This window comes from Lissotriton vulgaris, chromosome 11 (assembly GCF_964263255.1).
Source record: "Lissotriton vulgaris chromosome 11, aLisVul1.2, whole genome shotgun sequence".
Taxonomy (NCBI): domain Eukaryota; kingdom Metazoa; phylum Chordata; class Amphibia; order Caudata; family Salamandridae; genus Lissotriton; species Lissotriton vulgaris.
Genome location: NC_141699.1, coordinates 1,079,794,834 through 1,079,815,173, shown reverse-complemented (window position 1 = coordinate 1,079,815,173; position 20,340 = coordinate 1,079,794,834). Strand labels below are relative to the sequence as shown.

The following is a 20,340-nucleotide window of genomic DNA, read 5'->3' as shown; positions in this document are numbered from 1 at the left end:
AGTTAACAATAGGTTTGTATCTGAAATTAGCCTGCATTACCTGTCATTTATTCACTTTGCACAGCAATGAATACATGTCTGAATATTGAATCTGGCTGATAAATCTTGCTGGTCTACTAAATGTGAGATTTCCTCAAATACCCATGTGAAAATGAACAGATCCTAAATTTTTCAAAATGGCTGCCACCTTCACCTGCTGTACGTCTTTTTCTTTAGGAAGCTGATTGTTTTCCTCAAGTACTGCGATAAACCGTAACCGCTTCCCAACTGCTCAAGGTGGCCACCGTGTTTACTTGCTGTATGTTGTACTTTATGAAGTTAGGCAATTTGTTTGCTTCCTAACTTCCAAATATGGGCTACATTCAGTCCAGTTGCACATTGTTTTATTTTAATCGATAGTGCTTGTTGTATGGTGCTTTCATGTAATGCTTTTTTGGCCTGTGTCCTAGGTGTGTAGTCCATCCCCCCCCCCCCCCCCACCACCATTTGCTTTTCACCCCTTTCATGGCTATGGAAGCCACTTTCATTCCTACCAGTCATACCTCTGCCACAAAACTACGAAAGTTCAGCAACCTCTGCGTGGCCGTGGGCGCGGCTTGTTCTGACCCTGTGTGCCAGGCGGCCAGAGTTCAAGTCAGTCCACAACCCTCCCACCCCCACCCCCCATGGCACCCTCTGCCTCCAAACCCTCCTAGTGCGGACCTCCCATATCCTGGGCGGCCAGTTGGTGTCAGGATCAGCCCTCACCTCCACCACTGGCAAGACATCACGTCGGACAGGCGTGTTCTTCAGATAGTTTGCTCTCCCTTTCAACACTACCCATCTCGCTGTGCCTCCAACTTACAACTGGCTGACAGAGGGTCACCTGACTTTGCTTCAGGAGGAAGTCCTAACTCTCTTGGCCAAGGGAGCCATAGAGTGGGTTCCGATGCCAGAAGTAGGCAGTGATTGTTATTCCCTCTACTTGCTGGTCCCGAAAAAGGACAAGGGACTTCACCCTTTATTGGATCTATGTGCCCTTAACTTCCTCAAAAAGGAAAAGTTAATGATGCTCAGTGTAGCTCAGGTCTTGTCTGCCCTCGATCCAGGATACTGGATGGTAGCATTGAACTTACAGGATGCCTATTTTCACAATCCCGTCCTGCCTGCCTATTGGCGCTACTTGGGGTTTACGGTATGCCACGAGCACTTTCAGTTCACCGTAATCCCCTTCGGCCTCACCAGCGCGCCATGGGTGTTCACCAAGATGATAGCGGTGGTCGCAGCTCATCTGCACAGATCAGTGGTGCCTGTCTTCCCCCTAACTCGACGACTGACTGTTGAAGAAGAGTTTACCCCAGCCTGTTGTCGCCCAACTCCAGACTACTGCCAACCTCCTGCATTCATTGGGTTTCTCTATCATCGTGCCAAAGTCACACATGTCTCCCTCTCAGACGCTTCTTTTCATCTGAGCTGTTTTGGACACAGAGCAGTTTCAGGCCTATCCTCCCAAACGGCGAGTTCAGGATATTCAGGCTATGAAACTGATGTTTCAGCCTCTATCCTGGATTTCACTGAGAATGACTCTTAAGCTGTTGGGCTCCATGTCTTCCTGCATCCTGCTAGTGACACATGCCAGATGGCTTATGTAGGCTCTGCAGCGGGACTTGAAGTTCCAGTGGACGTAGCATCAGGGAAATCTCTCAGACATGGTCCAGATCTCAGAGAGAACTGCACAGAACCTGCAGTGGTGGCTAATAGATCGTGATTGTGTCAGAGACAGACCCCCTCTCCCTTCCTCAACCAGACCACACAGTAGTGCCAGATGTGTCACTCCTGGGATGGGAAGGCCATCTGGGAAAGGTGGAGATCAGACGACTCTCGTCTCCTGCGGAATCCGGACTCCACATCAACTTGCTGGAGCTTCAAGCGATTTGCTTGGCGTGGATACCCTTTCTTCATTCAATCACGGGGAGGGAGCTGGTTCAAGGCTTCACAGACAACACCACTGCCATGTGGTACTGCAACAAACAGGGTGGGGTGGGGTCGTGGACCCTTTGTCAAGAGGCTCTGCGTCAATGGACATGGCTGGAACAGCAGGGCATATCCCTTGTGGTTCAACACCTTGCAGGTTCTCTGAACGCCAGTGCAGAGAAACTCCGCTGTTGATGCCTAGCGGATCATGAATACCCCCTCTATCAGGAGGTGGCCCATGGTCTCGTCCAACAGTGGGGAGAGCCTTGGATAGATCTGTTTGCCTCCATCAAGAACACGCTATTCCAGCAGTTTTCAGTGCTGGAGTTTCCAAGGCGGCTCTTGCTTGGAGACACTTTTTATCTCGAGTGGAGCTCAGGAATCCTCTATGCCTTTCCGCCAATACCACTCCTGTCCCCAGAGTGCTCAAGAAGATCGGGTACGACCGGGCCTGTCATTCTTATGGCTCTGGACTGGGCACGGAGAGTCTGGTATCCCGAACTTCTCCAACTGATCATCAATCCTCTGATCAGGCTGCCCCTTCAGGAGGATCTTCTGTTGCAGCAGCAGGGGAGGGTCCTCCACCCGAACCTGTAAACTTCTTGCATGGAGATTGAGCAGTACAGTTGATAGCATTGGACCTTCCTCGCAAAGTCTGTAATGTTGTTTTGGCAGCCAGGAGTCCCTCTACAAAAATATGTACGCCTGCCGGTGGCACAAATTTGTCAAATATTGTATAGAAAGATCTATTGATCCTCTTTCTGCTTCACTCTCTCAAGTTCTTCTATTTATTGTGACCCTTGGCCAGCACGGCTCTGCTCTGGGCACTCTCAAAGTGTACCTTTCAGCCCAGTCAGCCTTTTTGATGCTGCCAGACCATCCCTCCTTATTTAAATCCTTGATTGTACATACATTTCTTAAGGAGCGTGTACATATGTTCCCAGCTGCCCCTTTCAATATGCCTCAGTGGGACCTTAATTATGTTCTCACCTTCTTGATGTGTGCTCCGTTCGAACAGCTGCACATACCCCTTCCGGCTGCTTACCGTCAAAACAGTCTTTTTAGTGGCAATAACTTCTGTCCAGAGGGTGCGTGAATTGCAGGGTCTGCCATCCGAGCCTCTTTACCTGACCATCTTCTCTGATAAGTTGGTGCTTCGCAATAGGGCCTCTTTCTTACCGAACATGTTAATACCATGCCATGTGGGGCAATCGGTCATCTTGCCTGCTCTGTCCGCACCCCTGTAAAGAAGAGAAGCGACTGCACTGTCTGGACCGAAGAAGAGCATTGTCCTTCTATCTTGGCTGCACTAAAGAGTTCTGGGTGGATGACATACTCTTCATGGGGTATGCTGGTTTGAAAAAAGGTCTAGCGCTACAGAAGAGGACTATCTTGTGATGGGATGTCCTCTGCATCAGATTTTGCTATACTGTGGCCACAAAGCAGCCTCCTGATGGCTTAAGGGCTCATTCCACCAGAGCCAAGGCTTTTACCAAGGTGTTGAAATGTGAAGTTCCAGTCCTCGACATTTGTCAGGCAGGAACTTGGACATCCTTGCACAGGTTTACCCAACATTAATGCCTGGACAGTTCTGATTGAAGGGATAGCCTTATTGGCCACTCTGTCCTGCAGGACTTCCTGGTCTAAACTTGTCCACCACCCCTCCTCCGGGGATGGTATTGCTTGGGTATCTATTCAAAGGTAAGGAATCTGTGGCTAGATGTCTCTTACAGATGGACAAGTTACTTACTTTCGGTAACACCTTATCTGGTTTAGACATTGTCTAGCTGCAGATTCCTTACTGACTCACCCATCCTCCCCGAACTGGGGACAGGTTTGACCCCTTTTCAGGGCCCTAGTTACTCAAAACACACCAATGTTTGTGCACTTCATGGCTCCATGCTTATGGTGTGGAAAGTCGTAAAAAGTAACTGATGTCAGTGCTCTGAGGTGGCGCCTATATAGGTCCCAGCGTCTGAGACAACGCCAACATCATGCGGAGCTGACCAACGCCACCTACCGGCACGCAAGAGTATTGCTCAAAGAAAAATCTTCAGGATCCAGTCTAACGCCTGGGAAATTCAAAGGTAAGAAATATGTCGCTAGATGTCTGTACCAGATAAGGCGCTACCGCAGGTAAGTAACTTGTCCATTTAGCGCATTATAGCCACTGAAAACAGTATGAGATTCATGAACCTATTGCTTTCTTGTGGGATATATGGGTAAAAATAAGCTAGGCACATTTCCATTAATGTCCGACGTGAGCTACGTTTATGGTGTGTCTTCCGCTGCCTGGCATTACTTCTGTGATATGATGGCCTTTGGATGTCCTAATTAGTGCTTTTAAAGGGTTCATCCAATAATGAGAAAATAGCAGTTCTCTTTGCCTAATCCTGCACCTGTAACAATCCGTATGCATTCGAGAAAGTTTCTTTGTTTGATGATGTGAGCTGGGATTTTGAGTGCTATTGTGGCTTAAGTCACACGATGGACCCTTTAAGGACTACATCCTGACTGTGATTTACGGAGGTGCGCCAATGCTCCCCAGAGGGCTGGCCGGAATTAACTCAATAGTTTAGCAGTATGAGGAATGTTTCAGTGATTCCTGACCATACTGAGATTAATATATATCTGAGCGCAATGCCAATTTACATATGCCAGTTTAGGATATTCAGTTCTACTGCAGAAACAACATCATAAAAAGTGTGCAGACCCTTTCTTAAGACTTTGGTTATTGTTGAGTCATGTAACTTAAACACCTGGTAAAGAGTATCCCCTGGTGGTACTTTCTTTAAGTAGAGGAATTTTCTGGTAGAAAAGCAAATCCTTGAGCTAAATTAATCTTTCCATGAGTGTGACTGCATGAAGGAGTTCTGTATGCATCGTGTATGGTATCCCTCCAGCCAAGAGGGTCCTATCACACCTGCCTTTCAGAGCTTTGTCTGCTTTGTTTTTGCGGCACACATCCAACACTAGGAACTAAGCGATTGTTTTCTGTTTTTCAGGGTCCACTGAGGATAAATCCCAAAAAATTCCAAGAGGCGTTCTTTCCATCACCGGTAAGTTGAATGTTTTTCCTCAATTCCACCTCTAACCCAGTTACTTCTATCATAACTTGCTCGCTTCAAGCTCACATTGGTACTCCAGCTATTCATGCTGGACTGCTTCCACATTAATGTTGCTTCACCTTATCTCATGGTTCTGGTGACTTACTTGACACAGGGATGTTTGCAGTGCTGAGTCACATAAATACATTTTCTTCATCTGACTAATGCACATACCCAAATGTATTCAGGTGTAAGTCGCTGTCACACTTGGGTTGGAGGGGGTGTGAGGAATTTTGATGTGCAGATTCTCAGTGGTAAAGGACCCACTGCAGGGCTTTTTTGTGTGAATATTGTTTTTATGTTTGTTAGGAATCATGGCCTTTCTACAACATAAGTTACTTGCGGTTGGGTACTACCTTTATGTTATTGGCACTTGCATAGAACAGGCAATTTTATGTCACCAAAGAGCTTTTCTTGTTAGGTACTCTTTTGTTTGGCAAGTGAGGACCCATCGTTTGAATGTTTGTTTTCATTGGTTCTATGCTGTGTGTGGTCAATAGAAAACATTTGCTCAGTGATTACCTTCAAACTGGTTTGTGTGAGTTAAATGTAGGAATATCCTTGTGGTGTGTTATGCATTTTGGGGAGTATGCCAAGGGGCTTTTCAGCTCTTAGTGGGCCGTTTTCATTTTCTTGGCCAGCAAAGGACTTTTTAGGTTGTGATCTTTCAGTGCAGTGTAAGGCTTGTTTGGCTGTTATGGTTATGTAATTTTCATCGGTCTGTTTCTAGGGTGGATGTTGGGTTGGAGGATGACCGAGCCATTGTTTTCCACACGCTCTACCAGCCATGTGGCTTTGTACCTGTTGCGTGTTCTTAACAGTGAGAATGTTCTGTTTGACGTGTGCTGTTGATGGTGACAGGGGAGGGTGGTTGGGAAGAGAATAGATCTTATCCGATTGTTGTGTTTTTAGTTGCCTTTTAAATATAAAACATGTAATTGGTTTCTCCTATGTTTTTGTTTATCTAATGAAGTTCCATTATGGTTCAATAAAGTGTCCTTCTCATCATATTGTGCTAGTTGGATGCCTGAGCTAAGATTCCTTTAGAAGTATTGATTTTGCGTCTGACTTGGAATCAATGTGCAGCAAACTGACATGTGGAATGCATGCATCCATTGTTGTGTTAGTAGTTAAGATTGTCTAAACCACATGAGTTTGTTGAGCACTTCCTATACGTACGAGTATTTGAAGTGGACCATTAGAAGTGGCACCAGCTGTACTTGTGTTAGAGCGATCAGTAGTTGACGCAGCCCTCTTGTTCTTGTGTTAGTAATCTATCCAGCTCATGCCGACAAGTTATTGCTTACAGTGTGCGACCGGCCCATCGGTGCAAGGTATAATTGGTGGAAATAGCCATAGATTTCTACAGCAATTTGTAGGACAAGAGCAGAGCCTGGGTAGAGCTTCCATGCTCGGCGGCCATGATTTGATGAACTAAGGAACCTGTCTAATGCAGCTTTGAGAAACGTAGGACGAAAGAAGCAGATGTGCTGTTTTTTTTTCTAATGCACTTTGTAAGGAAGAATAGCTGGTATATATTGAGGCTGTTCCACAGCTGATGGCTGGATTGCAGCCCAGATGCTTCCCTTTGGGCTGCAGCATGTTTGGGTGGAGTGGTGTAGGCTTTGGTTGGATGAGTGATGGTAGGTGTGCAGTCAAAGACAGGCCAGGCTGTGCTGACTGTATTTCATGAGCAAACACAAGTAGTTCTAGTTCACAGTTGGGACATTGGGTGAGGAAAGTCCAGTGTGTTCCTGACTGTGGCTATGTGGGCGGTGTGGACAGGGTGATTTGGATTCCGTGTTCTAGCAATACCACACTAAAGAATCACTCTAATTCACTTTGAAGTGTGTATGGCATCTGGCTCTGCTCTGACATTTTAAGATTTCCAGGCTGCCCTCATTCTCAGTGTACTGTTTCAATAGATGCCCCCACAGTGACAAAGGCTAGAAAGTTTTACCAGTCCAAGACCTTCAGTTGGCCACTAAGTAGCCTCTATTTAAGAGTGGTCATTTTCCTTAAATGTGTCGGAGTCTGATAATCTATAACAGACATGGAAGACAGACTCTTCTCCTGATCAGTGGTTTTCCCTACCTACCCTGTCGACGCATAGTAGGCTGTGTTGAGAAAAATAAAGCACAACGTTTTACTGCGATAAAACAGACACTTGCTCAAAGTTTTTTTTCAACTAGCCATTGTAAGCCATCCTAGACAGTGAGATACAAGTGGCCAATCTCTCTCCCTTTCCCTTCCCCATTCACTCACATTCTGACCTATCCACTGGAAACAGTGCTATTTATTCTAGAAATATGGTTTGACATATAATCCTGCATTGTAGATGAGATGCATGCTTCTGCAACACTGAACATGTCTGATATGTTTGTGGACAAATGTCACAAGTCTGCATGTTCGGTGTGCTTCAAAAGGAGGGGGTAATGCAACTAGCAGCCACTTCAGTCCCAAATGTCTTGGGCTCTTATTCATGTATGCCTTCTGACATGTTAGCTAGGGGGTGAAAATGGTTTGCGCCCTGTCTTTGTGCTCTTGGAGGGCACGTAGAATCAAACTGTAAGGTTTTGCTATGCTTGTGTACAATGATCCGGTTAGATATCCGAACACGAGGACTCAGACCTACCTACCATAGCAAGGAGTGGACTCCTACATGGGATCAGTTTTACTCAGATGGAACTCCAGGCCCTATTGCAACCTCTGCCCACCTTGTTTCTACAACATGGAAACCAAGGGGAGAAGGGGAGTGTATTGCAAGTCTAAGCCTCATAGTCTCAGGCACCTATGATTGCAGCAGAATACAATAACATTGTCAACTTTTGAGTTGAAAAAGAGTCGCTCTATAAATAAAGCTTATATAACATTACATGATATTAACAATCTTTAACCTCAACGCTGTACTTCGAACTGCCCTTTGCCGCTGTGGTGCCAAGAGATCCCCTCGGGATGATTTGTGCGCCTAATAAATAAACTATACGTAGGTCAACCGCTTTCCCTGGCAATGTATCCCACCCAACCCCCCAATGAAGATTTGAAGACTATGCAGATTCTGTAAATAGATTTGCTGTGTGTCTGCAGTGCCTGACTGATTTAACCCACAACCAAGAGTTCATCATCCAAGCCATTCTGCTGAAACCTGCTGCACATACTTTTGCACCAGTGCGGGCAGACACTTACACAAACTTGTATAAAGCCCACTCTGCTTTGGTGTGACGGCGCAAGGCAAAGCGAGGCAATCTAAGGGATTTACTCAAATTGCATCTCGGTCGCATTTTGTCGCATTAAATTGCTTGTATCATTTTCATGGCGGTTGTAGCATTGCAACAAAATTGTAATAAGAATGCCAATGCCTGAATAGTTTTCTAAAACTAGCGAACTCAGTCCCTTCTATAGCTGGATCATACTGGGATTGCCCTCCCCCCCCCCCCCCCCCCCCCCCCAATAAAAACCTCCACTGCCTCCTTTGCTGCCTCATCATTCCTGCACTCGCCTTGTCTTTATTTTTTCAAGCCAGTCAACTCTCTCCTTCATATGCGCTCTCCTTGCCCTACAAACGTGCAGCATCTAGTTTAGCTCACAATTTCCCACAAACCCGCCCGCCACTCACTCCACCAACCCCCCAAAAGCGTAGGCAGATTTTGTCCGGCCGGGCTATCTCCGCTGAACCCGTGGATGACCATCCCCTGATTCTGGCATGGTCCAGTTTATTCAGAAGCACACGCTCAACCAACCAAGGGGTGGCATCCTAAAAGGAAGCTGACCATACAAGTATTTTTGCACATCATTTGATATTTTGAAAGCTTTTTTATATATTTATTTCTTGGTTCTTATTATTGTTCTAATTTGGTACCATAGTGGGGAAATATCAATTGTCCTCCACCTCATCCATTCTGTTACAAAACATTGGTTATGAGGTCTCAGAGAAAAATACTTGCCACCAAATATGTGGGTACTTCCATGCCCATCCCCTGCTGCCTGCGATTGCCTCAGCCAGTAACCTCTGCTGGGCTCTCGTCAGGTGCCTTTAGACCTGTCTTCCAGAAGCCTTGTAGTTTTGGTGGCTCATGTCTCCGCCTTGTAGACATGGTTTAATATATACTTGAACCATTTGTAGATCCAAGCGCTACTACAAGATTTTTGCAGCCAATATATATTTGAATCGGTTTACTTTTGTGTGCGAGAGGTTGCAAACAGCATGGATACGGACCAGCTGGTTGTGTGGTTATCTCTCACCGACAGTGCTCATACCCCGCCGCCTGGTGGACATTTTCCACTCTTGTTTCGCTGTCTCCTTTCCTTAGGCTCCTACCCTGAGCCCCACACACAAAAGCTTTGCCACTGGACCCATCCTTTATTTATGAAGATACCTATAAAATGCGCAAAGCATTCTGCATGTTTAGGGGAGCACTTTATAGCGAAGTTATTGAAAAGCATGACGCTTGGACTAATGTCAGCTTAACCGCATTAGTTGGTTGTCTATATTGTGAATGTACACCCTGACCTCTTTGAACAGCACTTTCCCGAAGAGCACATTCCACTGCCTGTGCCTCATTCTCCAGGGACTATGGGCGATTGTGTTCCATGGTGTAGGAATGTCGACCACCGCCTCTATTGATACAGAATTAAAGAGATCATCTGGTTAATGATGTCAAATGGGTCTCTGAGCCTCATCAAAGCAACGTTCTAGAGAATGCCTATTCTTGGTGATTATTAACGATATGTAACTGGGCAAAGAGAATGTTTTCTATATTGAATGGCCCCTTTAATGGAGAACTCTTGGCTGCATCCATAAAAGATACAAAGGCTCCAAATCTTAGTGGTACAGCTGCACTACTTGGTTTAAAGTATTGCAGCCCTGTTACAGCAGGAAGTAAATAACTACCCTTGCTTCCAATGCAGTGGACGCCCAGAATCTCCTGAGTGTTCCTGTCCTACTAACTACACAAAGCTATATGTCCAAGTTTTGATACCCGACTGGCTGATCAGATGGCTACGGTCGGCATCTCTTAAACTATTGTACGTCCGTGAAATCTAGCACAAAGTTTGGGGGAGATCCATGTATGCCCATGACCCTCCTCTACGGACTGCTTTCCTTCTCCTGACCAAGACGTACTTCTGAACTTCAGAAGGCCACTGAGTGCTCCTCTGGTCTGCTCAGCCTATGAACCAGTGACCTTTTTTGACCAAAGACATTCCCTCTTTTGAGAACCAGGTCAAAGACATGAATCAGTTCTGACCTCTCCTCCTTGTTCTTGGCTACTGCCGCTTAGAGCGGGATGTGCTTTAAATAGGAGGAGTACGTCATCATGAAGCGTTAGTGTGCATGTTTCTCCTCCCCATGGCAAATACGAAGGTTCTGGGTTTAGGAAAGATAATGAACCTATTGGTAACAATGTCATCCGGCTAGACACTAGAATCCGCCAAACATTGGACAAAATAGCACCCTTGCGAGAAGTTAGGAAAAAAACAACCATTAACGAAAAATGGTACACCCCCTCCCTCAAGAGCCTTAAAAGGGAATGCCAAAAAACAGAACACCAATGGAGACAAGCGAAAAACCCTACAACCAGAGCCAATTACACTGCCAAAAGGAAACAATACATCCTTGCCATCCGAGAGGCAAAAAAAGCATTTTTTGTGCAACGAATCAACGAAAACCACAACTCTACAAAAGAGTTATTTAAAATTGTGAAAGAGCTCAGCAATCCATCCTGCACTTCGCAAAATCTCACCCCTTCAACAGAAGCATGCGTTTGGATTAGCTCCTTCTTCTCCGAAAAAATTAATAAAATTTATTCAACCTTTACCCCCTCCCATCCCATCTCCCCCTATGATAACTTTGACGTACGCCCATCTACATCCGACAACGACAACGATCGCCTAGACTTGGGCAACTCCCCTCGCCTATCCAACTTCCAACCACTCTCTGAAGAAGAAGTGTTAACAGTCCTTAGAGCAATAAAATCTGGCTCCCCTGCAGACCCCTGCCCGCACTTTGTATTCTCTGAAATTGCACCGACTCTATGCCCACTCATTACCAAACTTTTCAATCAGTCTCTCGCCTCCGCGTCCTTTCCAGATTGCTGGAAACACGCATCTGTAACCCCCCTCCTGAAGAAAGCTGGGGCTGATATTCTCAACCCGGAGAACTATAGGCCAATTTCACAACTCCCTTACCTCTCCAAAGCATTGGAGAAAATGGTTAACTCACAGTTATCCAAATATCTGGAGGACAACTCGCTTCTGGACCCCACCCAAACCGGATTCAGATCCAACAATAGCACCGAGGCTACGCTGCTGGCAGTGTCGGACAGTGTCAGATGCATCACCGACCAAGGGGGCTCGGTGGCTCTGATACTGTTGGACCTGTCGGCAGCGTTCGACACAGTGTCGCACAAATGCCTACTGAACATTCTCCGGAGCAAAGGAATACAAGACACAGCGTTGCAATGGATTGAATCCTTCCTGAGCAACCGCACCCAAGCAGTGCATATGGGCCAATTCCATTCAGAACCCCGTCCCATTGGCTGTGGAGTCCCACAAGGGGCTTCCCTAAGCCCCACTCTCTTTAATGCCTACGTATCATCTCTGGCCGACATCGGAAGAAAGTGGGGCATCGGCATCTGCTCATATGCCGACGACACGCAGCTGATGGTGACCATGGATGAAAGATCGGAAAAATTAGAAACAACTAAAAATAAACTTCACAGCTGCCTCTCCGAAATGGCGGATTGGATGCGTAACCACTGCCTTAAGCTCAATGCCGGAAAATCCGAAATTCTATTGTTCGGAGGAGCCAAACTATCGTGGAACGATTCATGGTGGCCACCGTCACTGGGAACAGCCCCCACCCCGAAACAATATGCCAGGAACCTAGGCATTATGATGGATGACGCACTATCCATGAAAGACCATGTGCGCACACTTTGGGGTAAGGGATTTGCAATCCTGAAACTCCTCGCCAAGATCTTCACATGGATCCCACTTGACTGTCGTCGTACGATTACCCAGGCCCTCCTAGTCAGCCGCCTGGATTATGGCAATGCTCTATTCAAAGGAATGAACGAGCAGCTGTTCTCCCGCCTACAGGTTCTGCAAAACCAGGCTGCCAAACTGGTATGCAACAAAGGCAAACGAGACTCGGCATCGGCATGTCTAAAACAACTCCATTGGCTGCCGATGCGCCAGCGTGCCACATTCAAACTACTTTGTCATGCGCACAAAGCCCTCCACAAAACAGGCCCTACAATCCTGCAAGGGAAAATTGAATTTTATATTCCAAACAGGAACTTAAGATCCACTAACTCAGCCCTAGCAAAACCCAAGCGTATCTATAAAACAAGAACAGGAGGACGAGCCTTCTCTCACTTGGCGGCCAAACGATGGAATGAATTACCGATGGATCTGAGACACACTGTAAACCTTCTTTCATTCCGGCAAAAACTCAAAACACACCTCTTCCCCAAAAACTAACCCCTCCCGCTTAAACCTCAGCAGCCCCTTCTCATTTAGCGCCTTGATATCCCTTGGGATGAATGCTGCGCTCTACAAATACCACAAATAATAAATAAATAATAATAATAATAATAAAGCGGCCATGTACTACGGCTGCAACGGGGCTTAGCCTCCGATTTCTCCCTCTATTAATGCTGCGACTAGTAGTAAGATAGATTAGGAGCCCGTCAATGGAGACCAGAAAAACCCACCCCCTGGAGACATTGAAGGGGTTTGAAGAAGTACTTGTCTGCTTTTCATTCTAAAAGTGCGACTTCATGTAATTATTGAGAAAGGTATTGTCTTCCTGAAAAACTTGACCCATTTTTTACATCCCCTTAAGGCAGAAAGGTGGATGAGCTCTGTACCGTTGTTGCAATGGGCCCTAATGCAAGCAAGGAAAATGGTGCTCTTACATCTGACCCCAGAAAACTTGAACCAAAGAAACCGAAAATTAGCAATCCTGGCACTCACCTGATTCCACAGCCAGACAACACGATGGGGTTGAAACCTAGAGAGCATCCCATTGACTTGTGTTTCAGTGGCGTGACTTTCTTACTATGCAAGAACTAAGCATGTTCGGAAATAGAGATCGAGCTGTATGGATCATAGATGGCCAACTATCGCCCATTCCCTTCAGCATGGGAAACCACCGCTCCGAAATCTGTCTTGTCGGTTTGTTCACTGATCATTGGTGTAAGTTGAAGGCTCTAGTGGACACGTATGCTAGTGTACTTACATTTGTTATTCTTTTGTATGGAGTGTAAAGCTACAAATGTTTATATGTGGTTCCTGTAGCAGCTACAAATGTTGAGCCATGCCGTCAGCACTTTTATCAGATTTCACAATTAACCGAGATCCATTTTTTAGGAACTTGTTCACTATACATTAAAGCGTTTTCTGTATGCAGGCTCAGTTGTGAGGTGGCTGCTTTAGTGCGACCCCGTGTATTACTGGAAAACAGGTGGCCCAGCCTTGACGTACGCTGGACCAGGGTAGGGAATGCCCAGTCCTACATTCTTGCCCAACGATGGGAAATTCTGGCTTACAGAAGCGAGGTCCGTCCACGCAGGAACTGACCCGCACACGTCATTTCTGAATATTGTGAAGCAATATGCTTGTGCAGCTGAAGAAGTTGATGGCTGATCGGTTTAATGGAGCTTAGTTTAAATCAGTGGAAAATGCATAAAGCCACAAACGCAATAAAGCAGAGAGCTACAGTTACGCTGACTGGTGGTCTCTACTGTATCAACAGAATCGGTTTATTCGCTCCCGCGTTCACTAACCTCGGAATCCCAACATGTATTCCATGTGGTACTACTGCTGGGAGTATTCTTGCAAAGTAGGCCTGATGGCACTCTGTAGTGCCATGGAGCTAGAGATGCCATGATATGAAACATTAATAAAGTCAATTAAATGTCAACAGTAAATGACCTCCGTGTCCTACGTTTGAGGAACCGTTATCCGGTGCACAACTACACTTTGTGTGACACCATGAGTGTGAGGTCCCAACAGAACTGCCTGGGTTGCATGCAGAGTAAGGTGCACTCATACCTAAGGATTGTGGAGTTAATCAACTGGATGAGGAGTGATTTGGTAAGTACATAGTCATGACCTTCGGGTGCAGTACTCTATACCCCAAGTATACTCCCCTTCCTCAAGAGCACCCCCTCCCTCACTTTAAGCTAGAGTTTTGAGTAGCACATGAGCAAGTGAAAGCATTGGATTGACCCACTATGACTAAAGTATTTCCAGCCAGACCATGTTGTCACTGCCCAGGTAGAGAGCAAAATTATCCAGGAGTGGGCTGTCTTTCGTCGACTGAATTCTTGCCTGCTTCAGAGACCGTGTTGCAATGTTGAGTCAAGCCCAGCTCCACGTCTTGGCTCAAAAATACCATGTTGCCTTCGAACTGAGTCTCTTTGGGGGGGTGTAGTTCCAATCTCATTGCACGGAGCAGTTCTTCCTCCTGTGTATGGGTCAGAGAAGCACGTCATTGTTCCCTCAGGCATCATCAGAGACTTGCTCCAGGAAGTGGATTCCAGCAACGCCTGTTTGTGGTCTGTCTTAGTCCCAGTGACAAAATATAGGCTCCTCTCCTAACTCTTACACCACCCTAGTGGTTGAGCCTAGCTTGCGCGCTGTGCTGGTGGCATTTTAGAGGAGGTTTGCACCCCCTGTCAGCAGGTAGCGAGGCTTTGTGCACAAAATAGACAAGGAAGGCCTCCCCTAGAAATATAGCACCTCTCCAGTCCCCTTTGAAATGCAAGGAAGAGCCAGAAGCACTGCTAGCTACTGGTTCCTACTTTGTTAGCATCTCTAGATGCCCACTATTTCAATACTGTTGGGTGGTCTTTCACACCATCTTGAGTGCTACCTTCCTAGCTGGTCCAGTTGCTGGAGGAGCAAGTTTTGGCACCATCGACTCATGTGTAGCTAACTGCATGAGTGTCTAGGATCATGCACGTAACTGGATACCATATCCTTAGTGCAAAGTCTTATTATGATCCCCATCCCCCCCCCCCAGCATTTTCACCCTCATGGCTGGCAGATAAAGTTTGCCTGCCTACTTGGCCAAGAGTATCTGGGATTTAGTGACATGGAGGCAAAATCTCTGGAGACAGATGGATAACACCTCGCATCACCGATTGCCTCATTCTCCATGGATCCCAACCTCGTTCAGCATCACACCACATTCCACCAAGGAAGCACATCTATCATTCTCCAACGATGTACTTGTCGGAGACCATATGCAAGGCAGCAACTTGGACCACACCCCAGCCACAGCCTCTCTTCCTTCTCAAAGCTTTTTCCTGAAGCAAGGCTCAGTTTGGCCGTGAAGGCTTGTGGAATCTCTTCTCATAAACCTAGACTGGGTGATGCTGCCTTTCCCCTCCCATTTTGATTTCTTTTTCCTCAACATAAAAATAGAAACCCAAATAAATATGCGAAAACCATTATGAATGAAACCGGTCCAGAACAACCTGCCAACAGTGGAGTTGAATGAGTGGTATCAAGATGGCATATACGGTTCACCTGCATTCTTCTGCTCTGTATGTCCCCACACTTCCTGCACCCTTTGGGCAATGCACTGGCATCTTTAGGGGTCTGGTTCAAGAGGTGGGTAGCTTTATCCGTGTCTATCACCGCAATATTATAATTTCTGCTACGCATTATTCTCAAAATACACTTGTTTTGTATTCGGCAGTGGTGTTTAGCTACCATTGCATACTTTACAGTCCTTAAAAAGAAGGCACATTTAGGAGTCCTGGAGTGGTTTAGTTACCCCACTCATCATGGGAATGATTTATCTGCAGTTGGAAATGATATGTAAAATTGGATTTAATTGGCCTAGGCCATTCACAAAAAACAGAATCTGCTACACGGATATCATTACAGCTAGAAGCCGATTGGCCGGACTGTTTTCTTTTTCTAAAGATTTACTTAGTCCTGTGCCGGAATCCTGTGTCTAATAACCAACTTTTACTCTGCATACCTTCCACAAAGCTGAGATCTTCTGCTGATCTGTGAGTGGCTCTTGTTGGCCTTAAAATTTCAGAGGTGGCAGGTGGTCTCTGTGGACGCGGGTGCATCACCATGACGTTTTTTGGGAGTTCTCTTCGTTGCGGCTGCTCCAGAATCTGGATTGATTCCACCCACTCGTTGTAGAATCTCCGATTTCAGAAGCTTTTCCGCTTACTGACCGCTCCTTCCAAACATTTGCGATAATCTGCTAATGTGTAACTCTTAGCCCTATATGCTGTTTGGTAAATGTGCTTCTTTTTGGTGGAGCACTATGAAGTTTTTTCACAAGTCCTTCAATCAATATTTTTTTTCCTCCAATTCATTAGTCACAGGAGGAGTGTTTTTTACTAAAGAGTGAGCCCACTGGATTTAAGGTCTAGAAGACCCTAGCCATTTAGTGGTTGGAGGCTCTGTTATGATTTAAATCGCAGGGTTCGCAACTGCTAAGTGAATTTTTGAAATGTAGTAAGCCCATTTTTCTACTCAGTAGCAGGTTGCAAAATGGGTTTAGAATGGCATGACGAATCTGGTTTGTAGAAGGGCTCACTGAAGCAATGCAGTGGTGCACTACATGTCCCAGAGGGCCGTGCGAACGACCGCGCCCACAGAGGCGGGGGACGTATAACGATCTCAGGTGCACCTATAAACCTTGTACGCTCCAGCATCAAGAAACCAATGATTAAGGGCAGGGGCCCGAAACGCGTCTGGTTAAGCAAAGGAATTTGTGCTTTTCATGGATTTTGCTTCAGCCACAAATAAATGTGTAAGCGTACTTACCTGTGGTGGGCTCTCTCATTTGAAGCGACTCTTCATGAAATGTATCAATGTTTTACAACCACCCTAGGGCACCTTTCTCCTATTGTGTATGTAAGAAGAAATGTTGGAGAGTAAGTAGTGGGCATGGAAATAACTGTCTACTTTCAAACTGTTTTTTTTAATTCGATCCGTTTCCTTTATGGAAAATGGGCTGCGTTTTGAAAAAAATAATAATTTAAACAGTGATCACAGACATGATGGGCCGCTGACCCCCACCCAGTAGGCCCCCAAACCCTTGATGGCCACCAACCCTAGTGAGTTGCAATTTGTGGCCTGCCTCATAAATCTGCCTTTATTATGCTTCACTTGACAATGAAGTTTGTGTTGAGCCATACCTTTCACATTCCTTTAAATTTCAGTTTTTATTTTCGTTTCATCACATAGTTCCGATTTACTGTGAATACTTCTGCATGTATTTTGCAATTTGTTTATACTCCTGATCTACACCTATAAATTAAGCGATTCAAACCTATACATGTCGAAAATGTGGAAAAGAACGGTACGAGTACTCTGTGGGGCTGGCTTGTTGTCCAGATTATGAGCGTCCACGATCTATCACCTAGGGGCGACCAGGGACTGAAAACCGGTCTGGGCACCAAAATGAAAGTGCCCTCCATGAGTGAATTCGATTTATTTATTTTTTTAAACTGACCCATGTTTGCAAACTGGGGCTGTTTTGAACTTGTAAAGACAAGGTGTAAATGTATTTTGCATGGTATAAGATACTGCATTGATTGGAGTTTGATGGGGTTATTAATAGGTTTATTATCAAGGAAACCAAGAGTTAAAACTGGCAGATGGGACCATAAAACAGGCCCAACAAACAGCCAAAAAACATCCAGCCCACCGGCATTTCATACCAGCCCATCAGGCATTGCATGATTAACCTGTAGGTCTCTCCGCCGTCAGACATTGTCTGATTAATTTGTAGGCCAGTCCGACCCCCGCCGTCCAGGTGTAACAGCAAGTACATATTAAGTCTGATGTATAAAAAATGGTGTATTTGTTTCCCAGTTCTTTGTGTTTCACATTCCTGCCTTGTTCTTTTTGCTCCCTAGGATGGTGCGAGAGATATTTTCATCGACGGAGTTGTTTCTCGAAACCGAGCCCTGAACGGAGACATTGTGGTGGTGAAGGTGCTTCCCAGAGAGCAGTGGAAGGTCAGTGTTCATTTAAATGTTCCTTCAGGGCGCGCGCGGGGAGAGATTGGGGAGCTTCTGACTTGTCTCCTCAAGCAATTCTAGGTCACCTGCCAATGAATGAATGTTCTGGGACCTTGTTTAATGCTCCTCATCAGGTTTCCACAACAGCCCTTGGAAGCACCAATGCTTGCTTGCAATCCTTAGTTTGTATTTAATTAAAGAGTGGTTTGATGCTGCCCCTTGGTTTTGTGGTCATATGGAGGTGATTTGCTGGAGTTTGCTTGCTTTTCCTTCCTACATCCTGTGTATCGATTGTTCTTTTCTGTTGTGCAAACTGTCGGGCCCCTCTTCTTTCCCTGGATTGGGCATTTGAAGCAGCCTATCTGCCTTTGCCTCAGGTGCAAGACTCTTTCCTTCGTCCTCTCCCTGCTTCCCACGTCCTGCCCAGGCCCGTCTCCCCTGAATTCCAGCCCCCGTGTTCCCCAGTGGCAGAGTCGATGCTCAGCCGCCTTCTTCTTCTCAGCGGGCTCTCTCCTCCTCCATCACCTTCATAGCTGTCACTTTGCAGAACGCCTCCTCCTGTCCTTGAGCAGCGGCGGGTGAAGAGGCTAATTGCTCTCAATTTGCCAATCGCCAGCACGCGCCCACCTCAGGACCTGCTTCCCTCCAGGGGACTTTAAAAAATAAAACACAACACAAGGCAGGCTTGCAATGTCGCTTCCTGGAGATCGTGTAGTTTCAAAGCGCACACTGGCTGGTGCTCGCAGAACGATCTTCATCAGCGAGCTGCAGGGGGGGCTGATGGGGGGGGAGGGGGCTTGCAGGAAGTGGAGGGGGGCAGGAAGTGGGGGGCAGGGACATGGGGATGCTATGGAGGGTGCTCTTGAAAGTGATTGAAAGACATGACTCCACTAAAGAGAGATTGGAAGTCAAGTGTATTTAGACCATAGTCTATACAACCAAATAAATACACAGGTCCAAGATGATTACCACATTGGGAGGTCTTCAAAATCTTTTTTAAACTTGACTTCTGCTGATAACATTCGGACTTCCCCACTACTACCTTGTGCTGGGATCAATTTAATTTCTCATTGAAAATAATCCCTAAATACTTATAGTAGTTACCGACCTCGACTGGTTTGTCTGCCAAAATCCACTTACTCAATTTAAAGATTTAAGTTTTATCCATTGTGGTGGTGAGGTCATTTGCCACACAATATTTGCTGAATGTATCGAGTTTTCTTTGGCGTCCCACCTGTGTCAAATTAATAATCGCCAAGACGTCGGCATAAAAACGACACAATACGTGTCTTCTGCCCCATTTTTGGTGCCAACGTTTCACTTCCATCAAACACGGTGGAAGGCCAGCTAGGTACAAAGAGAACAGTGTGCGACTGAAACACACCCCGGCCTTCAGCCATTTTCTAAAGAAATTTTCTTTGAAAGGAAACCACTAAAATCCAACTTCACCTGTACCCAGTTATCCATCCTGGTGGAGTTCTTCTAAAATTGATAGGAGGTCTTTCGAAATACCCATGCTCCTTAGCTAAGACCATAGAGGTTTCTAATTAACAAGGTGGAACGGAAACCGCAAAAAAACAAAAGAATACATTTCCAGTTGTTTTTAACGCATTCTGTCCCATAGCCAACAAACTAAAACAAAGACATGTGGTTGATGTCCCTGCGTTAAAGCTCGTTCATGGGGAACTAACTTGTTGGACTCTGTCCACTCCTCCATAAGCAATAAGATGGCTTTAGAGTATAACTTGGCCGCAACATCAATCAAACTTATTGGGTAGAAATTGCTAGGATCAACTGGGTCCTTTTTAGGTTGAAGCCTACCAGACCGCCCCGCTGCCTGGTTTGCTAAAGACATCTTTGGGACATCCGCTAGAGTCCTCTGGAATGCATTCCGCCTATTGCTTACCATTTGGCTTTGTGGTTTGTAATTCACATTTGCTTGCTTTCTATTTGATGGCGTTATTTGTTTTAGGCTGTCGAGCTTGAGTTCGTCTCTTGAGAAGAGCATCTCTTATCTATATCTACATCCTTCCGAGTGCTCCCTTTCTGTAAACAGGCTTTAAAAGTCTTGTTCTTATCTGGTCACATTTGCTCTTCATTCAAAGACAAACATCAGATGTCGGCCTATGTCTTCAGAGGGCGCTTACCGTTTACTTTACTTTCTCTTACTTTAAAGTCAGGGGATTTATGTTAGTCTTGCTGTGAAAGGCTTTTTTCTATCACACAACAAAGTTTAAATGTCTGTAATGAACTCTACACATATTTCACAATAT

General features: G+C 45.8%; 1 protein-coding gene across 1 annotated transcript in view; it reads left to right on the top strand.

Annotated features, from left to right (window-relative positions):
• Window positions 1-20,340, top strand: part of DIS3L2 (DIS3 like 3'-5' exoribonuclease 2) — a 799,214-nt gene that overhangs the window by 126,722 nt on the left and 652,152 nt on the right. Inside the window, exons 5-6 of the mRNA XM_086944551.1 lie at window positions 4,959-5,012; window positions 17,963-18,064. Coding sequence (XP_086800677.1) covers window positions 4,959-5,012; window positions 17,963-18,064 — 156 coding nt within the window. The remainder of the gene's footprint in view (window positions 1-4,958; window positions 5,013-17,962; window positions 18,065-20,340) is intronic.